We start from the raw sequence: 18,477 nt of genomic DNA on the forward strand, positions 1-18,477 counted from the left end.
ATCTCTCTAGATACTCCCTCTCTTAGTGCAATCTCTCTACTATAGGTACTACCCACTATCTCAATATTCATGGCAAGAACAATGCTCGTGTGCTTTCACCACACACCTTGCATCAATGTCAAGTCAACCCATGTCTATGTGCCACATGGATAAATTTTCTTTAAATGCCTAGAACACCTTGCGTAATCTTGATTGCTTCAACTCATCCATGACTTGTCGCCAACCAATTTCAACTTTCAACCGTGAACCTAATAGGTTCCTAAGAAAGAGAGGTGGTCACAACAGATACGTTTAAATACCAAGTCATTCATAGCAAGAACTTTTCTAAACAACACTTTCAAAGTATCATATTTCTTTAGCAACTTCACAATATGAAACTTCTTTTCTTATGTGGAAGATCAGACACTATTGTTAGCAAGAACTTTTCTAAACAACACTTTCAAAGTATCATATTTCTTTAGCAACTTCATAATATGAAACTTATTTTCTTATGTGGAAGATCAGACACTGCTGTTGTAACATCTCGATCTGGCGACTAGCCTCACCGTAACAACACGAGTCTTTCCAACAAGTTTTGTCCTTACTCACGTGCTTCTCGAGAGAACTTCCTAGAAGGTCACCCGTCCTAATATTGCTGCATGGCAAGCACACTTAACGTTGGATTTTTTTTTTGAGTTAGGCTCCCAAAAAGAAGATGCATCTTGTTGGCATGACTAACATCAATCAAATCTTTTATGTCCTCCTCCACTGTATGGTCTGATACCTATACAATCTCAAAATCCTCTTTTTCGGGTTTGACATTGATTCAATCATGTTTCCCTTCACCTAAGCGGTCACTCCCCTTCCTTGGTGGTCATTCCCCGCCCTTGGTGTCACAGCTGCAACCACAGAGCATACTAAGAATGTGATATCTCATCGAACTGAAAGCTCCAATACCACTTTTTGAGAGACAAGGGGAGTCCAAAGCATGAGACCATACACCAATGGGCCAACACTAAAGATCACTAAGAGATTCAGCCACCTCACATCTTTACCCAAAATGTTAAGAAATTAGATTTATGGCTTATAAAGTCTTCACTTAAAAAGATAAAAAATCATATTCTGGTAGCACAATCAACGGTTCTCAATATCTATTTCTTAAATAAAAGAATAAAACATACTATAGAAAGCAACTCCAAACTCATGTATATATGTGCTCTCCCAGTACTCTCCTAGTTTTCCAGCTCGCGCTAAGCTGTCCCTATCCTTCCTAATTTGTTCCCCTAGAAAGAAAAAGTCACACTTCATATTCCCTTAGAACTGATAAGTTGCTGCTATCTGTTTAAACTTGAAAGAAACAAAGACGTGAGAAAATGATGCTCTATGTACCACATCCTGCAGGTGGTGTAAGTAGTAGCAAAAACATCAAAGGCTTTGCTCTTCAAGTTCTTACAGGTAGATGGTTCATGATGTTCGCATCATTTATGATCATGTCAGTATCAGGAGCAAGCTACATGTTCAGCCTCTACTCCATAGAAATCAAGTCTTCTCTTGGATATGACCAATCCACTCTCAATCTGTTAAGCTTCTTCAAGGACTTGGGATCCAACGCAGGCATTCTCTCAGGCCTAATCAACGAGGTAACGCCTCCTTGGGTTGTCTTATCAATTGGTGCGGTTTGTAACTTTTTTGGGTATTTCACGATTTGGCTTTCTGTGACCAAAAAATTTGCAAAGCCCCACTTGTGGAACATGTGCTTGTACATCTTCATTGGAGGAAATTCTCATTGTTCAACCAACACTGGAGTTTGGGTGACCAGCATAAAGAACTTTCCTGGTATAAGGGGTGTTGTCATTGGAATTTTGGATGGTTACCTCTGTTTGAGCGCCATAATCATCACTCAACTCTGCTATGCCTTCTTCCAAAACGATTCCAAATCTGTGATTTTGATCATGGCGTGGCTACCGACTGCTACCGCTTTAATTTTTTTGCCGGTTTTCAGGAACGGCAGGAGGTGTGTTCAACAGAAAAAAGACTCCAATGCTTTCTACATGTTCATCTATTCGACACTAGCTCTGGCAGTGTTCTTCATGATGATAATCATTCTGCAAAAATGTTTCAAATTCACTCGGAGCGAGTACTATGTTACTACCGCGCTGATGCTTCTCTTGCTCATCCTTCCAATTGCTGTTGTCATTGCGGAAGAACACAAGATTTGGAAGAGCAAACAAGAACACATCAATTATGAAAATCCTCCAATGAAGTCTGAACAGGTTCCCCAAAAAGGAGTTTCCTGTTGGCAAAACATTTTCAGGCCGCCGGAAAGGGGTGAAGATCATACAATACTTCAAGCCATTTTCAGCCTTGACATGGTAATTCTATTCCTTGCTACTATATGTGGATTTGGTAGCAACTTAACCGTGGTAAACAATTTTAGTCAGATTGCTAAGTCTTTAGGCTACCCTGCACATACCATAACCACATTCATCTCCCTCATGGCAATTTGGATATTTCTTGGTAAAATTGCACAAGGGGTTGTCTCAGAGTTTATGATAACCAAATTCAAAGCCCCTAGGCCTCTCGTACTCACAATACTCCTTGTGTTGTCTTGTATTGGTCACCTTTTAATTGCATTCAATGTTCCAAATGGTCTGTATGTAGCCTCCATTGTTGTTGGGTTTTGCTTTGGGGCAAACTGGCCAATACTTCAAACCATCGTATCTGAACTATTTGGGCTTAAACATTACTCAACATTGGCCAATATTGGGTCAATGGCGAGTCCAATTGGGTCATACATGCTCAGTGTGAGGGTTGCAGGGTATCTGTATGACAGAGAAGCCAGAAAGCAAATGGCAGAATTGGGGCTAAAAAGAAAGGTAGGAGAGGAATTGAACTGCAATGGGGGTGAGTGCTACAAATTGGCTTTCATTATAATCACTGCAGTTTGCATGCTTGGGGCGCTTGCCTCATTCATTTTGGTGCTTAGGACTAGACAGTTTTACAAAACTGATATATACAAGAAATTCACAGAAGAAGCTAGAACTGATGCTGAAACTGAAATGGTTGTGTCTCTGAACAAGATTGGACTACCTCCTACTTCGGATGAAGGCTAAATATATATCCCCAAGGCCAACAGCTGCAGCGTCTACAGTACGTACGGTATCATTATTCAGCAGTGTCTAATGTAGTGGTCTGTAAACATTAGTAAATGAAGGTTCTTGTCATGTTACTAGTATCTAAGCCCGTGCTTTGCACGGTTATTATGTTACCAGAATTTTTTTTTAAACAACATATTCCTTACATATGTAATATAACAACTCATGATTGTGAAGTTGTGGACAACAAACCAGATGATACAGCAACTTGTTCAACACATGCCACCACAAACTAAGTGAAATAGCAACGGATGTCCAGTGCAATTCGAGACTCAAAGCCTTCATTTCTTAACCTTTTTTTTCCTAGTTCCTTTTCTCTGTATCTAAAATTGTTTCTACCTATTAATTATTCATTCCTTCTACTATTTCATCAAAGAAATCATCAAGATGCACTGTTATAGTCTCTCAGTAACTCTTCACGTTATTAACTTTTTCTTGGATATCACCACATTGTGTTTCATAACCTGCTATTCTCTCGAACTCCACTTTCAATTCTTCCATCACAAATCACAATATTCGCTTTTGGAAATCAAAAAGCAGAATCCCTAGTTGCCCATAAATCGGTTTTTGGCTTTTTGCTCTATCTCCTTTGCGCCTTCTACTGCAACATTGTTATCATTCTCATTTGTCTTGTCCATAAAACACAAGTTTTTAAATCATCAGTAAGAGTACACAAAAAAAACCTACACAACCAAGAGATCATAAAGAGAAATGAACCTGAAGATCGTTCATTCTGAGAACCTTGGTTGGTCTCCCTTCTAAATCGGACTGACCAGAAGCGGACTTGGAAAGACAGCTTAGAAGGAGCGTGGTGGTGGCGATTTAGAAGGGAGACCAGAATAGGCGAGGACGACAGATTGGACTGACCAGAAGCGGACTTGCCGAGCGAGTTGAGGATGAGGTTCTCGAATCGCGAGTCGTTGTTTCTGGCGACGTCGTTCTCCGTGATGGCGACGGCGAGAAGGTCGCCCTTCCATTCGACGACGTTGAGCATTGGCGGCGAAGGAGAGGTTGGGGGTTTTGGTGGTGGTGGGAGTTGATTTGTGAACTGCTTTGTTTGTGAATGAGTGTGGTTGATAAGCTTGGCTTGGACTAAATTTATACAACTGGACATAAGAGAACACAAGAAAATCTATAGCGCCAAGAAATTTGATTTGAGCGAGACCCGTAATTGACACTGAGCAAATCTGTGGCCAACGCAATGGGGAAATCAGCGACAAAGAGGATCTGTTAAACTGAAGACTAAAAGGACTTCCATAAAAATCGTCTGAGAATATGACACGTGGACAGTTGCTTAGAGAGTGACACTTCGGATTTTTGTCCTCCTTAAGGACTTGTGCTTTGTATCTAGTATAGATGTTTTTCCTTTCTATGTACGGTATCATTATTCAGCAGTGTGTAATGTTGGTTAGAGTAGTTATGATCAATGTTGTGAAAATCGGACCGGTCATCAAACCGGTTGAGGCACAGGTTCAAGGTTCAAAGGTCGAACCGGGATCAAACCGGGGTTCGACCGTGGTAATATAAATAATACAGTACATATATATTAATATAGATAATATATGTTATTTTAGTGAATAATGAATAGCTTATTAATAAATTATAATCAAATACTTTTTGTTAAATATAAAAATAAAAGAAATATAATATTACAAATTTACTCAAATTATTACTTAGTTTATGTCATTAATATGTACATACTTGTAAATTTATTTTTCTTCAATATGATAATAAATAAAAAATATATATTAATGTTTGATAAATAAAAACAAATATATGTTAAAGTAATATGTATATATTATTAAAAATTGTTACTTAAGTAAAATATATGCCTTGAATGCAATATTTGTTTCCTCAATCACTATGTACTTATAATAAATATAAAAATACAAATATTTTATCCCAATAGAACTTGTGGCCTAGTGGTATACAAACCTTTTTGGAACTCCAAGGTCCCAGGTTCAACTCATAGTGAGGACAAAATTTATTCTAAAAATATTTTTTTTCTCAAACCGTTGACCAGTCGGTTTAGACCGGTTGACCAACCGGTTTTCCCGGTTCTTGACCGGTTCACCGGTCTAGAGATCGGTTCAATAATCCCCGATTTAATCACCTGACAAAACCGGCCAATGGTCCGGTTTCAGGTTGAACCGGTCCAACTGGCTGGTCCCGTTTTCAGAACACTGGTTATGATATTCGTATTACAATATTTTTTTGGTTTGATTTCCCAAGGTATCCCCACAGCCGACAGCCATGAGACTAATCCCCCGAGGCTCTGAGATCACGTTAAGTGGGTAGGCCTCTCCCAACAAATGCTTCTCCATACGCACCACCCAGGAATCGAACCCTGGACTAGATGCTTAAGGACAGGGCCGACCCTAGGCTTGTGCAGGCAGACCCACAGCCTAGGGCCTCCAAAAAGAAAGGGCCCAAAAAAAAATTCACATTAAACTTTCCCCAAAAAACAATTTAGTTATAATAATTAATTGTAAAGATGTTATTAATGACTTTAGCTGGTCTAGTGGTTAGTAACTGTTTATGTTAGTTTTATGTATTGAGTTCGAAAACAATTTAGTTATAATAATTAATTGTCAAAATGTTATTAATGAATTTAGCTGGTCTAGTGATTAGTAACTGTTTATGTTAGTTTTATGTATTAAGTTCGAATCCTACCTTTTGGCTTTTGACATGTTATTTGTTAATTAACTTGAATTGAAGGAATTCAAAAATTAAAGCAAAAGGTTTCCAAAATTAAAGCAAAAGGTCCCGCTGTTTGAATTCGAACACGCGACCCCTGGACGGGTTGACAGAGGCCAGTTGCCAAACGAACCAACATAATGGTTTTCATGAAATTTCAAACGTTAAATATATAACGGTATCTGGCAGTGGTATCTCCAAGAGATATTTGTCTTTATTAGGGGTCCATTTTTACTATTTACCCAGGGCCTCCAAAATATCGGGACCGGCCCTGCTTAAGGAGCCCAACTATTTAGCAATTGTGCTACACCTTATTGGGTCTGTATTACAATATTGAAGCACCAAAATCGATCCTTGTGGTTCAATTTCCACATTATATTATTCAGCAGTGTGTAATGTATAGTGGTTTGCGTTATGCCATTATCCCAAGTATTAGGAGTCCAAATCCAAACCATTAAAACGATTCAACATATAATATAATGCAAAAAAACTTAAATATAATGTGCGTATAATGACTTTCAAAAAAAAAAATGTGCGTATTGATGTGGACTGCGGGTTTGCAACAAGCTTTTATTTATATCTTAATTGATTTGATACTTTATTCAACTTTTAACATTTCTCAACTAAGTTTCAAAAAAAAACATTTCTCATCTCAAAATTAGGTTAAGTTATTCAGTAAATGGCACATGATTTTTATATTATATTCTAACATGCTCCCTCACGCAAGAGCCATTTTGGTTTGAAGTGTGGTTAATGCACATGCCTACCATGTGTTTATTATTAATTCAACTTTTTATTAAAAAAATTGGGGTAGTAAAAATTGAACTCTAGACCGCTTAATCATAGAAAGTTCTTATACCATGCCAAGTAACCATTTATTTTAAAGCATATATCATTAGATTAGGATCATCATAAATGACTTTATACTATATTATAATTTTAAGTGCATCTATTTGCTGTCACTTTCTTACATGAAAAGGATTATGGTCATCAGCTTTCCCTTTGGTTCATTAAGGTCTTACGTTTGGTCTTTTAAGAAAAGATAACGATATATTACCAACAAAAGGGGTTACATGTTTCAAAAGTTAAAATAAATTTTCAAGCAAATTGATTTTGGAACAGAAGGCATATTGTAAACAAAATTCATTGAAAGGTACGAAGTTGTCAAAATATGATCAAGGGGACTAACACTGTTCGATAACCAAAGTCCAACACATTTGGTTGACATTTGGGCTCCCTCGGCATTTAGTCAGGTTATTAAAATATAAGAGGTCTAAATCAATTACAAAAACTAACTCAAGAGTTTAATGTTGTCCTATCTTTTATAAAGGATATTTATGTCATATCTCTTGTCAATGTGAGTCTTTTAACACACCCCTTGCGCTCAAGGCTGTACATCGGCAGTGTGGAATTCGCTGGACTTAACAGCTTCGGGGTGACCCAAATAAGGAAGGTCTCCCCAAATAAACCGATCTAGGAAGGACTCTAATATCATATTATAATTAAGAAGTTTTAACTCAACCATAAAAGTTACCTCAAAAGTAGAGATACCTCTAAAAGCTATTTATATATTTCTAGTCAATGTGAGACTTTAACATGCATATTCAATCCCTCCCTGATTTGTTTGATTAAGTCTACTCACTTAAGTAAATCTTAAAGTCTCTTCTCTCTATCTAATCGAGAAGATAAATCTCATATCTACTAGCTATGAGATATCTTGCTAAGAAAACAAAGAAGAACTCTGCCCAATATTTATATGTAATGGACACCTCACTAAATTAATAAATGGCAAGTAATTATGCTCCAAGTAGAAAAGCCAACACTAGTATTGTTCCTTCCACCCGCCATCGTTTTCACGTACAAGAAAAGAGAAAGAAATTAACAACAATTTTGAGCCTTTAGATCGACCCTTTAATTAGGTGGCTGTTAGGGTGCAATTGCAACCTAGGTCTTGCACCATGTAAGAGCCAATTTTACCTGTTATAACAGGTAAAAGTTACCTACTGAAAAAATATTTAAAAAGACATTTTACAAAAATATCCAGCTCTCTTTCCTTTTCTCCATCCTTGTCCTCCACCGCAGCTCCTCCTCCCTCTACCACCATCTCCCTAATCCCTTCATGCACATCCTAAGAACCCAAATAGATCTGTTACTGTAGCCTTGCACCACCGAGATCCCCGCCGGAAAAAGGCACACGAACTATATCCTCCGCCAGAAAACCCACGCGAATCCAGATCTCAGCATCCCCTTCGACATCGAGGTCGACATGGCAGAGGGACCCGCCGTGGATTGTAGCGGAGGGACCCTGGTTTGGTGTGCAGGTGGTTCAAATTTCGAAATCACTGCAGTGGCTGCGGTGGATGTTGATTTGACCAAAAATTGATCGAAGCCAAAAACCAGTGCTTCAAACCCATTTGTGAAGCTCTGCAACAACTCTCCTTATCGCCGCTCTCATGATTATGTTCTTGTTGTGGGTGCCAACCTATTAGTTTGAAACAAAAGCACTGGTTATGAGATCTTTGTTCTTCTTTGCTTTTGTTTAAATTTTCTCTTGCGGAGTTGGATTGGTTTGAAGGTTAAATTGTTTGGTGGTTTTGACGGTATTTTGTTGTTGAGTCATATGGTTTCAAATTAATGCTAAATCTCCCTCTCGATCCTTCTCTCTCTAGCTGATTGGTGTTTTTTGAGAAATGGGTTTGGTTTTTGTTACATAGTGGGTTCATTTTTCTGGGTTAGAGTGGTAGTGGCTGGGAGTGGAGGGATTCTTTATCGTGGAAACCAAGTCTACATTGCTACAAGTCCTTGAAATTGCAGAGCAATCATCAAATCCAGAAGCAGGAACCAACCCACGACCAAATCCTGTGTCAAACTTTCCCAACTGGGGCCACCCGTTTACAAAACCCGGGTTGAGAGAAAACAAATTGAGCAAATTAAACGTATGGGGTTGTTTTCAATACTGTATGTATATTATTAAGAAAATTTAAGATTTTAGTGGGGACTGAAGTGGAGTGATGTTATTAACTGGGTTGATGTTCATATTATTTGGAGTGAAAACAAAAAGTTGATTAGAGAAATTGTATGAAGAACCCATAAATTTTCTCTTGCTGGATTTTAGATTTACAGAACCATATATCTGTTTGATTGTTGGGTTTGGGAAAAGGGGATTGATGGTGGTTGATTTGGTGGTGGTCAAGACCTTTGGTCATGGGGTATTTGGGCTGAGATGCAATTCTAGACTGCGGCAACAGTTGGTGGTGAGGTTTGAGTTGAGGGAGAAATGCATTAGAGGGGCTTTATTGTAAAAAGAAAAATAAAATTATAATAAAATACAAATATAAGATTACAAGTTTAACAGGTTGCACATATAGGATCTAAAAGGAATATTCAATTTCTGTGGTTATAAATGTATCTTGCACCGGTGCAAGACCCAACTTGTATTGCACGTTATCCTTCACCTTAATTTATATCTTTCTTATTGTCTATTTATGTACATGTGCATGTGATGTGTGAGTCTTATATTTTTGTTCTCTCTTTATGGTAAAGTCGTTCGTGCCTTTCAAACACATTATGAGACAATCCGTGAGAAAGAAATTTAGCGTAGCTATGAAGCTCGAAATGTCAACTATTTTGTCTTTTAATAAAAATAGGCTTTGTCGTAATGAATTTGAAATCATCACATTAATTTATTTTGGGAATACCATGGGAGCCCAAAAACTAACATCCAGTCAGTCTTCAAGCAGACTTTCAAAATTGAAGTTGGTATCATTGGCAATATAAAGATCAGTTGGTATACATAACATTGTCTGTTTTCTTTTTACAAAATAATGAGCCAGGAATTCCTCTGCTTTAGGTGATCAAGTGGTACAGAGTGAGTGCACCGACGGAGAAATGTGTTACGAAATTGAATAGGCTTGATCGTGATGAAATCACTTTCCTTAAAGTATTTCAAGCACTCTCTGAATTCGTCTTAGAGTTTGGATGCTAGAATACCCAGGATAATCAGCCTTACTTCGAGTTTGCACAAGACTAATGAAAACTCGAAATGCAGCGAAGTGTTATCTGGAAAAACAGAGGATATGATTGTGTGTTCTGAATTCTGAACATGCACACTATTTATAGGCAAAAACAGAATAATTTGTAAGGTTGCGACCCTTCATAAATTATGTCTGTTACCAACAAATGCAACCCTTCATATGTGAATAGTTGCGACCCTTCATGAACAGGTGCAAAATTCAAATTCTAAAACGAGCAAAACAAACAGACGTTACGGCAACCGCGTTGCCGTCGCCGTCGATGCATCGTGTCGTGCCGTCTACAAGCCGCCACTAGCGCCTCTACGCCCACGCCGTGGCGACACCGGCGAGGGGTGGTGTGAATGGAACATGTGACATAAAAGCTTGGGACCACCAAACCATGCACATGTGACACTATATCTTCTCTTTGTCTCTTTGTTGAATGGTTGGCATTTAATGATATATTAATGCTTTGAATAGTTACTCCACTTTCTATAGGGATGGCAATGGGTAGGGTCTGGGTAGGGTACTATAGTACCCATCCCCATACCCGCGTTTTCAAAAATTACCCGTACCCGTCCCCATACCCGCGTAGGTAGCAACTTGAATGCCCGTCCCCGTACCCTCTGGGTACCTATTTGCCCATACCGGTGCCCATTACCCGCAATTTAGCTAACCAAAATATATTTTTCACTATTTTTGTTAATAGAAAACAAAAATACAACTACAATTTAGATTTATAATATAGCCCTTAGTTGTAGGTTAATAACTTACAAATTTTAAAAATAAGTGGGAGTAAATTAGTGATGATTATGAATACCTTAAATACTAACCTACTTTTTTAAAAAAGAGTAAGTTTGAAAGGTATTGCTTAAGTTAATTTGTTATATATTACCAAATAATAATAATAATAATAATAATAATAATAATAATAATAATAATAATAATAATATGTGTGTGTGGGTATGGGGCGGGTTGGGTACTATAATACCCATGCCCGCACCCATACCCGCTACTTTTTGCGGGTAATTACCCATACCCAACCCCATACCCATCTAGCGGGTTTTTACCCTACCCATAATGGGTATTTTTTGCGGGTACCCTATGGGTCCTAAACCCATTGCCATCCCTAACTTTCTATGTGGGACTTCATTCAAATCCATTCAATGCAACACATTTGTCATTTTGGAACACTATGTAATTATTACTCCTAGAGTAATTATTACAACAAAATGTTCATGCATCATGCATGATTAGGGATTTACATGCAAACACCCTAACATTCATGTCGATACAATATCAGAGAGAATATTTCAAAGTCTTAAAAGAGAAATATGTATAGAAAATGAGCATTAATGCTTAAGTTCTGAAATGATCCTGCATCAAAAGCGTTCATCGCTGGATGCTAACAAGAAGCCGAGACTATAGCCAATTTTGCCTCGGCGTTGGGAGTCACGTTACAAAACTCAGCTAACACATAATGTGACTCTATAAATATCAGACACATAGTGACGGAAATCAAAAGTGTGGGTATGTATTGTATACCTATATCTACTTATTGTTTTAGGGACCAATAAGGAATTGTGGGTATTGACGTTTAAGGGCGCAACAATTTTTTTAATAAAGGTCGGTCGAGAACGACTAAATATGTGCATGTTTGAATTTAAGGATATTTGCTCTGTCCTCTATGATATTGGCTCACATTGATTCCTATTTTATATCCGTACATAGACTATGACATGTAACAAAAAAAAAGAATTTTTTCCTAAACACAACATGTGCGAATCAACTGATATATAACTGGACCGGGCGGGCTTTCTTCAACCTAGCTATTGCCCGCCCGAGACACTTTAGAAACACGGCGGGATATAGCCGCTTGAGATACAGGTGACCCACATGAGATTAAGAGGACACCTGTCCCATTCGTGGTCCCATACCAGCTGTTAGATTTTTCCTCTTTTGTCCTATTTGCATTAGGGTTTGAGCCTCGGTTGGAAGGCCCAAATGTATGAACATTCTAAATAAGGACTACACCCACTATAAAAGGGGGGTCCTCACCTTGTACTAGGTACCTTTTGAATCAGTTATGAGAATATTACCTTATTTACATCATCTTTCCATTTATGCTCTGCTAGGGTTTAGTCAGTGTACACTTTTTACCTAAGTAAGCTCTAGTACGGAACATTGGCGCCGTCTGTGGCTCTGACCTAGATCTACCGGTGACGTTGGAGGGTAGGAGTTGCAGCTGATGGAGACTCGCTCGTGTGGTGTCAGAGGTCGTGGCCACCGCCGTCGAGGTGGAGGTCGTAACGGCGGCCGAGGCGGCGATCGAAGAAATAACCAAGTAATACATCCCGAACCGGAGCAGGAGGCTTCCTCGGAGGGTGTTCAGTCGGTGGCGCGGCCGCATCCCTTAATGGCGACAAAGCCCACTCCGGGAAAACCTTCTGGTCTGGTTGCTAAGTCAGTTCCAGGTGTTCGGCGACGTCAACCAGCGCCGATACACATAAATATGGAGGGCGTGAAAGCAAAAGAACCTATGAAAGAGCAAGAAGTGATCGCGGGAATCACTCCAACAGCTTTGAAACACATGTTGGATACTTTACAAAACGTTCAAAGCCAGAATGAGCATTTGCAAGCTCAGGTGGAGTATTTGAACCAAATGAGGGATTTTTCGGCGAGGACAGCGCATTGAGGCCGAGGACGTGGTTGAATTTCAACCTTTCGTGCCTTCAGTAACGGCCGTAGAGATACCAGAGCATTTGCAGACAATGGCGTTGGATGCTTATTCGGGCGACTCTGATCCAATGGACCATTTGAGGTATTTCAACACAAAGATGGTCATTGGAGGGGCGACTGATGCAGTGAAGTGTCGATTATTACCATCAACATTCCAGGGCATGGCGATGCAATGGTTCATTAAGCAACCACCCTTCTCTATAGATAACTTCACTGATTTATCTACCAAATTTCTGACTCAATTTTCGGCCAACCAGACTACTTAGGCGACGATCTTTGATTTAATCAACATATACCAGCAGCCTGGTGAAAAACTTAAGACCTACATGGCGCAGTTTAGCAAGATGGACATACAGTTGGAAGAAGACAGTCCTGATGTATGTGTGGCTTCCTTTAAAAATGGGCTTCGGGCGGACTCATTAAATCGTGATTTAATGCGACGTCTGGCGCGTGACATGATGGATCTGAGGGCGAGAGTGCAAGAGTTTATTATGATTGAGCAGGATGAACAAAACAAAAAAGAGAGAGAGGATTGGCGAAAGAGCTCCGAGCAAAACACAACCCCTCCTGACCAGCACCAACACCTCGCCAGCCAAGGCCTGAACCCTACCAACATGTTAAGCAGGGACTTCAAAGCAACACGTGGCATAGAAATGCCCAGGGTACCTTGTCGGTGTCAGCGACCCAACCATCCGCACCACAAAACACAACACCATTAACAAGCTGAATGCCCCATTAAGCACAATATTGTGAGCGGTTGGTCAAACAAATGCGGTGCAGTATCCGCCTCCACCTCGGCGACCACCAAATAATGTTGACACCAATAGGTGGTGTGAGTTTCACAAAGCGTTGGGTCATACCACCGACAATCGTTGGACTTTGCGGCGAGAGATCGACCGACTGATCAAAGCAGGACACTTCGCAAACTTTGTCAAAGATACTTCAGTGCAGGAGCCTGCCAAGGCGGTTCAAGATAAAAAAGGGAAAGACAAAGAGGTGGTGGAGGAATTAGGCGACCCATCAGGGGAATGTGCGTCCATCGCAGGAGGATTTGGTGGTGGAGAACTTTCCAGCAAGGTTAGAAAAAGACACGTTGCGGCGGTCCATTCTATACATAAGGCATATGAGGGAGCATGTTGGTTGAACCATTCCCCAATCACATTCACTCCACAAGATTTTTCACATGTGATCCCACATGACAATGATCCCATTGTGGTAACAATCACGATCAACAACTACAGAACTAAGAAATTGTTATTAGACCAGGGATCATCGGCAGACATTATCTATGGTGACGCATTTGATCGTTTGGGTCTCAAGGAGTCAGATTTAAAGCCATACCCTGGAACTCTCATGGGTTTCACGGGCGATCGTGTTAATGTCCCAGGTTATGTGGAAATCCTGACTGCTTTTGGCGAGGGGGACTTCGTCAAGAAATTCCAAGTCAAGTACCTTGTCCTTGCTTGTCGGGCAAATTATAATGCTTTGCTCGGCTGTGATACACTCAACAAAATATGTGCAGTAATTTCTATTGCACACTTGACCATCAAATATCCGGCGTGCAATGGAAAAATTGGAATTTTGCGTGTCGATCAAGAAGCGGCGAGGGATTGTTACCTTAAAAGTGTAGCTCTTTATGGAAGGAAGGCCACCAAAGAAAGCCATAGGATGACTGAGATCTTTCCACAAGAAAGATTCACTTTGGATCCAAGCGATGACACGGAGGACTTTCGTCCTCAGCCTCTTGAAGAAACAAAATCTGCAAATGTAAAGGACAAGGTGCTCAAGATTGGAAGTGGTTTATCAGAGGACCAAAAGGCTCAATTGATCGCCTTGTTAGGCAAAATTTTGGATCTGTTTGCTTGAACGATTAATGAAGTACCAAGAATTGACCTAAATATAATTACACATAAGTTGGCCATTCGCCCTGAGGCAAAACCGGTTATTCAAACAAGGCGACGAATGAGTGAAGAAAAGGATAAGGTAGTACAAGTGGAAACGCACAAGTTGATTGAAGCTCAATTTATTCGAGAAGTGCAATATCCGATCTGGCTGGCGAACGTGGTTATGGTACGGAAGGCCAACGGTAAGTGGAAAATTTGTACAGATTACACAAGTCTGAACAAAGTGTGCACAAAAGACTCTTATCCACTACCAAACGTAGATAAGTTAGTAGATGGAGCCTCTGAAAATGAACTTTTAAGCCTCATGGACGCCTATTCGGGTTACAACCAAATCATGATACATCGTCCTAACGAAGAGAGTACGACGTTCATGACCAATCAGGCTAACTATTGCTACAAAATAATGCCATTCGGCCTGAGAAATGCGGGAGCTAATTACCAACGCCTGATGGACAAGATATTTGCAAATCTAGTGGGAAGAAATATGGAAGTATATGTGGATGATATGATTGTCAAGTCACCTATGGCGAAGGAACATTGTGAAGACTTGAAAGAAGCTTTCGCCCAGTTAAGAAAGTACAGCATGAGGTTGAACCCTGAAAATGCTCTTTTGGAATTCAAGGAGGAAAATTCTTAGGGTTTATAATCACATCTAGAGGAATTGAAGTAAACCCGGGCAAATGCAAAGAAATCTTAGAGATGAAAAGTCCAACCAACGTTTGGGAAGTGTAAAGGCTAACGAGACGATTGGCTGCTTTATCTCGTTTCTTGCCTATGGCGGGAGATAAAACCACCCCGTTCTTCACATGTTTGAAGAACAATTCAACATTTCAATGGACGGAATCATGCGAGCTAGCATTTAACAAGTTGAAGGAATTATTGGCAACATCGCTAGTTTTATCTAAGCCGACCCCAGATGTTCCTTTGATCCGTTACTTGGCGGTCATCGACACGGCGGTCAGCACATTTTTACTTCAAGAGGAGAAGAAAAAGTACAAGGTTGTTTATTTCGTCAGCCACACTTTGCAAGGCGCAGAAGTACGATACCAAAAAATTGAAAAAGCGGCCTTGGCAATCTTAAAAACAGCAAGGCGACTTCGGCCGTATTTTCAGAGCTTTCAAGTGAAGGTTAAAACTAATATTCCGTTGAGGCAAGTGCTTCAAAAGCCTGATTTATCAGGGCGATTAGTTAGTTGGTCTGTTGAGCTGTCGGAGTATGACATTCAGTATGAGCCAAGAGGGACCGTCCTTATCCAAAGCTTAATCGATTTTGTACCTGAAATGACGCCTTCGGAGTGTGACGGGGTGAGTGGTGAGCGGATCCTATCTGTTGATGGATCCTCGAATGACAAAGTTAGTGGGGTTGGAATAACCATTGAAGGCCCAGACAAAATGACAATTGAGCAATCATTAAAATTTGAATTCAGAGCAATTAACAACCAAGCAGAATATGAAGCATTAATAGCCGGATTGAGACTCGCCATTGAACTGGGAGTCCAGAAATTGTTTATCAAAGGCGATTCTTAGCTGGTGGTCAAACAGGTGAAGGGAGAATATCAAGTGAAGGACCCACAACTTTCCAAATACTTGGAAATCGTGCAAAGACTAATGATGGCAATTGAAGAAGTTAGGATAGAGCTTATCCCAAGGAGTCAAAATGAGCGGGCGGATGTTTTGGCAAAATTGGCTAGTATGGGTCGACTAGGCAATTACCAAACAATAATACAAGAAACTCTTCCTCGCCCAAGCATTGACCTAGTTGAGATAAAAATTTAGGCGACAAAAGTAATAACAGAAGGGGAACCTTCATGGATGGAATCAATCAAAGAGTTTCTAAAAAATCCTCCTAAAGAGGATAATTTGAACACAAGAGAAAAGCGAAGAGAGGCCAGTTTCTTCACCCTAGTGGGCGAAGAGTTATACAGGCGTGGGATCATGTCACCATTACTCAAGTGTGTGGACATCAAGGAAGCTCAGGCTATCATGGCGGAAGTTCATGAAGGTGTGTGCTCCAATCACATAGGTGGGCTGTCTTTAGCAGTAAAAGTTTTGAGGGTTAGTTTCTATTGGCCAAAAGTCAAGAAAGACTGTTTAGATTATGTTAAGAAATGTACCAAATGTCAAGTCTTTGCAGATCTACATAAAGCCCCGCCAGAGCACCTGACAACCATGATGGCGCCATGGCCATTCGCTATGTGGGGGACAGACATTCTCGGACCATTCCCAGTAGCAAAGGCACAAATGAAGTACATAGTGGCGGTGGTGGATTACTTCACGAAATGGATAGAGGCCGAGGCACTGGCAACCATTACAACCGCCAAAGTCAGAAACTTTTTGTGGCGGAGAATAGTGTGCGGATTTGGCGTTCCAACGACGTTAGTAACGGACAATGACACTTAGTTTACCAGCAATTTAACAAAATAATTCTATGTGGATCTTGGAATTAAGATGAGGTTTGCTTCAGTTGAACATCCTCAAACTAATGGACAAGCTGAATCAACTAACAAAGTGATTTTAAATGGTCTAAGAAAGAAGTTGGATGAAGCGAAAGGTTTATGGGCTGAAGAACTACCTGACGTTCTATGGGCATATAATACAACTGAGCAAACAAGCACTGGAGAAACGTCGTACTGGTTGACATTCGGAACCGACGCCATGTTAGCCGTGGAGGTTGAGAATCAAAGTTGGCGGGTATCTAGGTTTAACGAAACAGAAGATGAGGAGAATTTGATTGCTAATTCGATCATGCTGCTTGAAGAGCAAAGGGAAGCACACTTAAGAAATGAAGCGCGAAAGGGAAGGATCGCCCGGAAATATGCGACAAAGGTGGTACCAAGAACATTGAAGGCGGGAGATTTGGTGCTTCGAAAGAGGACACTAACCACAAAACACAACAAGCTCTCTCCAAATTGGGAGGGACCCTTTAGGGTGATTGGAGACATGGGGAATGGAGCTTACAAATTGGAACAACTAGATGGCGGAAAAATTCCTCGCACATGGAACGCCTCGCACTTGAGGCAATATTTTAGCTAAAAGAAAAAACAAAAAAGAAGTCGCACTCTTTTTTCCTCTAAACGAGGTTTTTAATGAGGCGACAAGTAAAAATGAAGGGACGATAGCTCCCATATCCAGAAATCAATGAAATTTTTTCTAAGTTTGATGTTTATTTCAATTACGCAATCTTACTTATGTTTCTAAAGGCGTAAATCGCCTCAAGGTACAAGATACCGCGAGTAAGTCTTTCGGAATAAGATAGTGTCGCCACTGAGCAAACAAAGTCTTGGAAATTCTAGTGGCCACTAGAAACCAAGCCACGTCCGTAAAGTGACTAAGGCCAATAAAATGTGCCTAAGCCCTGAAATAAAACTCAAGCCGGTAAGTCTCTCCATGGGCGAGCGCAAGTCTTAGTAAACAAAACCAACAATAAATAAACTCAAGCATGAAAGTAGAAATAAAGAAGCAAAACAAAAAACTTCACTTGCAACGAAAAACTGAAAGGCAATTCATTCATAAACGGGGGCGGGGCCCATTACATAACAACAAAATGGGGCGGAGCCCAGTACAAGGAAAACAAAGAAAATAAAAAGTCCATGCAAGGACGGGAAAAGCCTAATTACAAAAAAGGCATTCATAAAACTAAATCAGGCGGGGGCCTGGTCATTGTTAGGAGTATCCTTGTCCAAGGAGACATTGGGATCCCGCCCATCATCATCAACATCCTCATCATCCTCTTCTTCCAACTCACTCTCTGAATCAAATTTCGGAAGAAGATCAAGATCGATATCATCAGAGCCAACAACTTGGCCATCTCGAATCTCCTTTAAAAATCCAATTCGGGAAATGTCAAGATCAGGCTCAACAACACTTAGTTGCTCTTTAGCCTTGACGAAACCTAGAGAAAATTGGTGAGAAGCTCGCCCAAGGATGGAGGCCTTCAAACGCTTGTACTTGCCCGCTAGTTTCTTGCACCTCAACCGAGCAGCTGTGTGT

The 18,477-nt window shown here is 40.2% G+C and overlaps 2 protein-coding genes across 2 annotated transcripts; both read left to right on the forward strand.

Annotated features, from left to right (window-relative positions):
- Window positions 1-1,233: 1,233 nt before the first annotated feature.
- On the forward strand, window positions 1,234-3,474 carry LOC130737889 (uncharacterized). Its single transcript, XM_057589745.1, has one exon. The coding sequence runs from the start codon at window positions 1,353-1,355 to the stop codon at window positions 3,090-3,092; it is 1,740 nt and encodes a 579-aa protein (XP_057445728.1). The 5' UTR covers window positions 1,234-1,352; the 3' UTR covers window positions 3,093-3,474.
- A 9,435-nt stretch (window positions 3,475-12,909) lies between these two features.
- Window positions 12,910-14,449, forward strand: LOC130736339 (uncharacterized). The gene is made up of 2 exons (XM_057588176.1): window positions 12,910-13,245; window positions 13,364-14,449. Exons 1-2 carry the CDS (start codon window positions 12,910-12,912, stop codon window positions 14,447-14,449), a joined length of 1,422 nt encoding a protein of 473 aa, XP_057444159.1.
- The last annotated feature ends 4,028 nt before the right edge of the window (window positions 14,450-18,477 follow it).

The sequence above is a fragment of the Lotus japonicus genome, chromosome 2 (genome assembly GCF_012489685.1).
Source record: "Lotus japonicus ecotype B-129 chromosome 2, LjGifu_v1.2".
Lineage (NCBI taxonomy): Eukaryota > Viridiplantae > Streptophyta > Magnoliopsida > Fabales > Fabaceae > Lotus > Lotus japonicus.

Excerpts from the sequence above, each read along its gene's own strand:
- LOC130736339 (XM_057588176.1), top strand. The coding sequence starts at position 12,910 with ATGGCGCAGTTTAGCAAGATGGACATACAGTTGGAAGAAGACAGTCCT. Across the intron at positions 13,246-13,363 it reads GTGGCATAGAAATGCCCAGG|TATCCGCCTCCACCTCGGCG; the intron begins GTACCTTGTCGG and ends AATGCGGTGCAG.
- LOC130737889 (XM_057589745.1), top strand. The coding sequence starts at position 1,353 with ATGATGCTCTATGTACCACATCCTGCAGGTGGTGTAAGTAGTAGCAAA.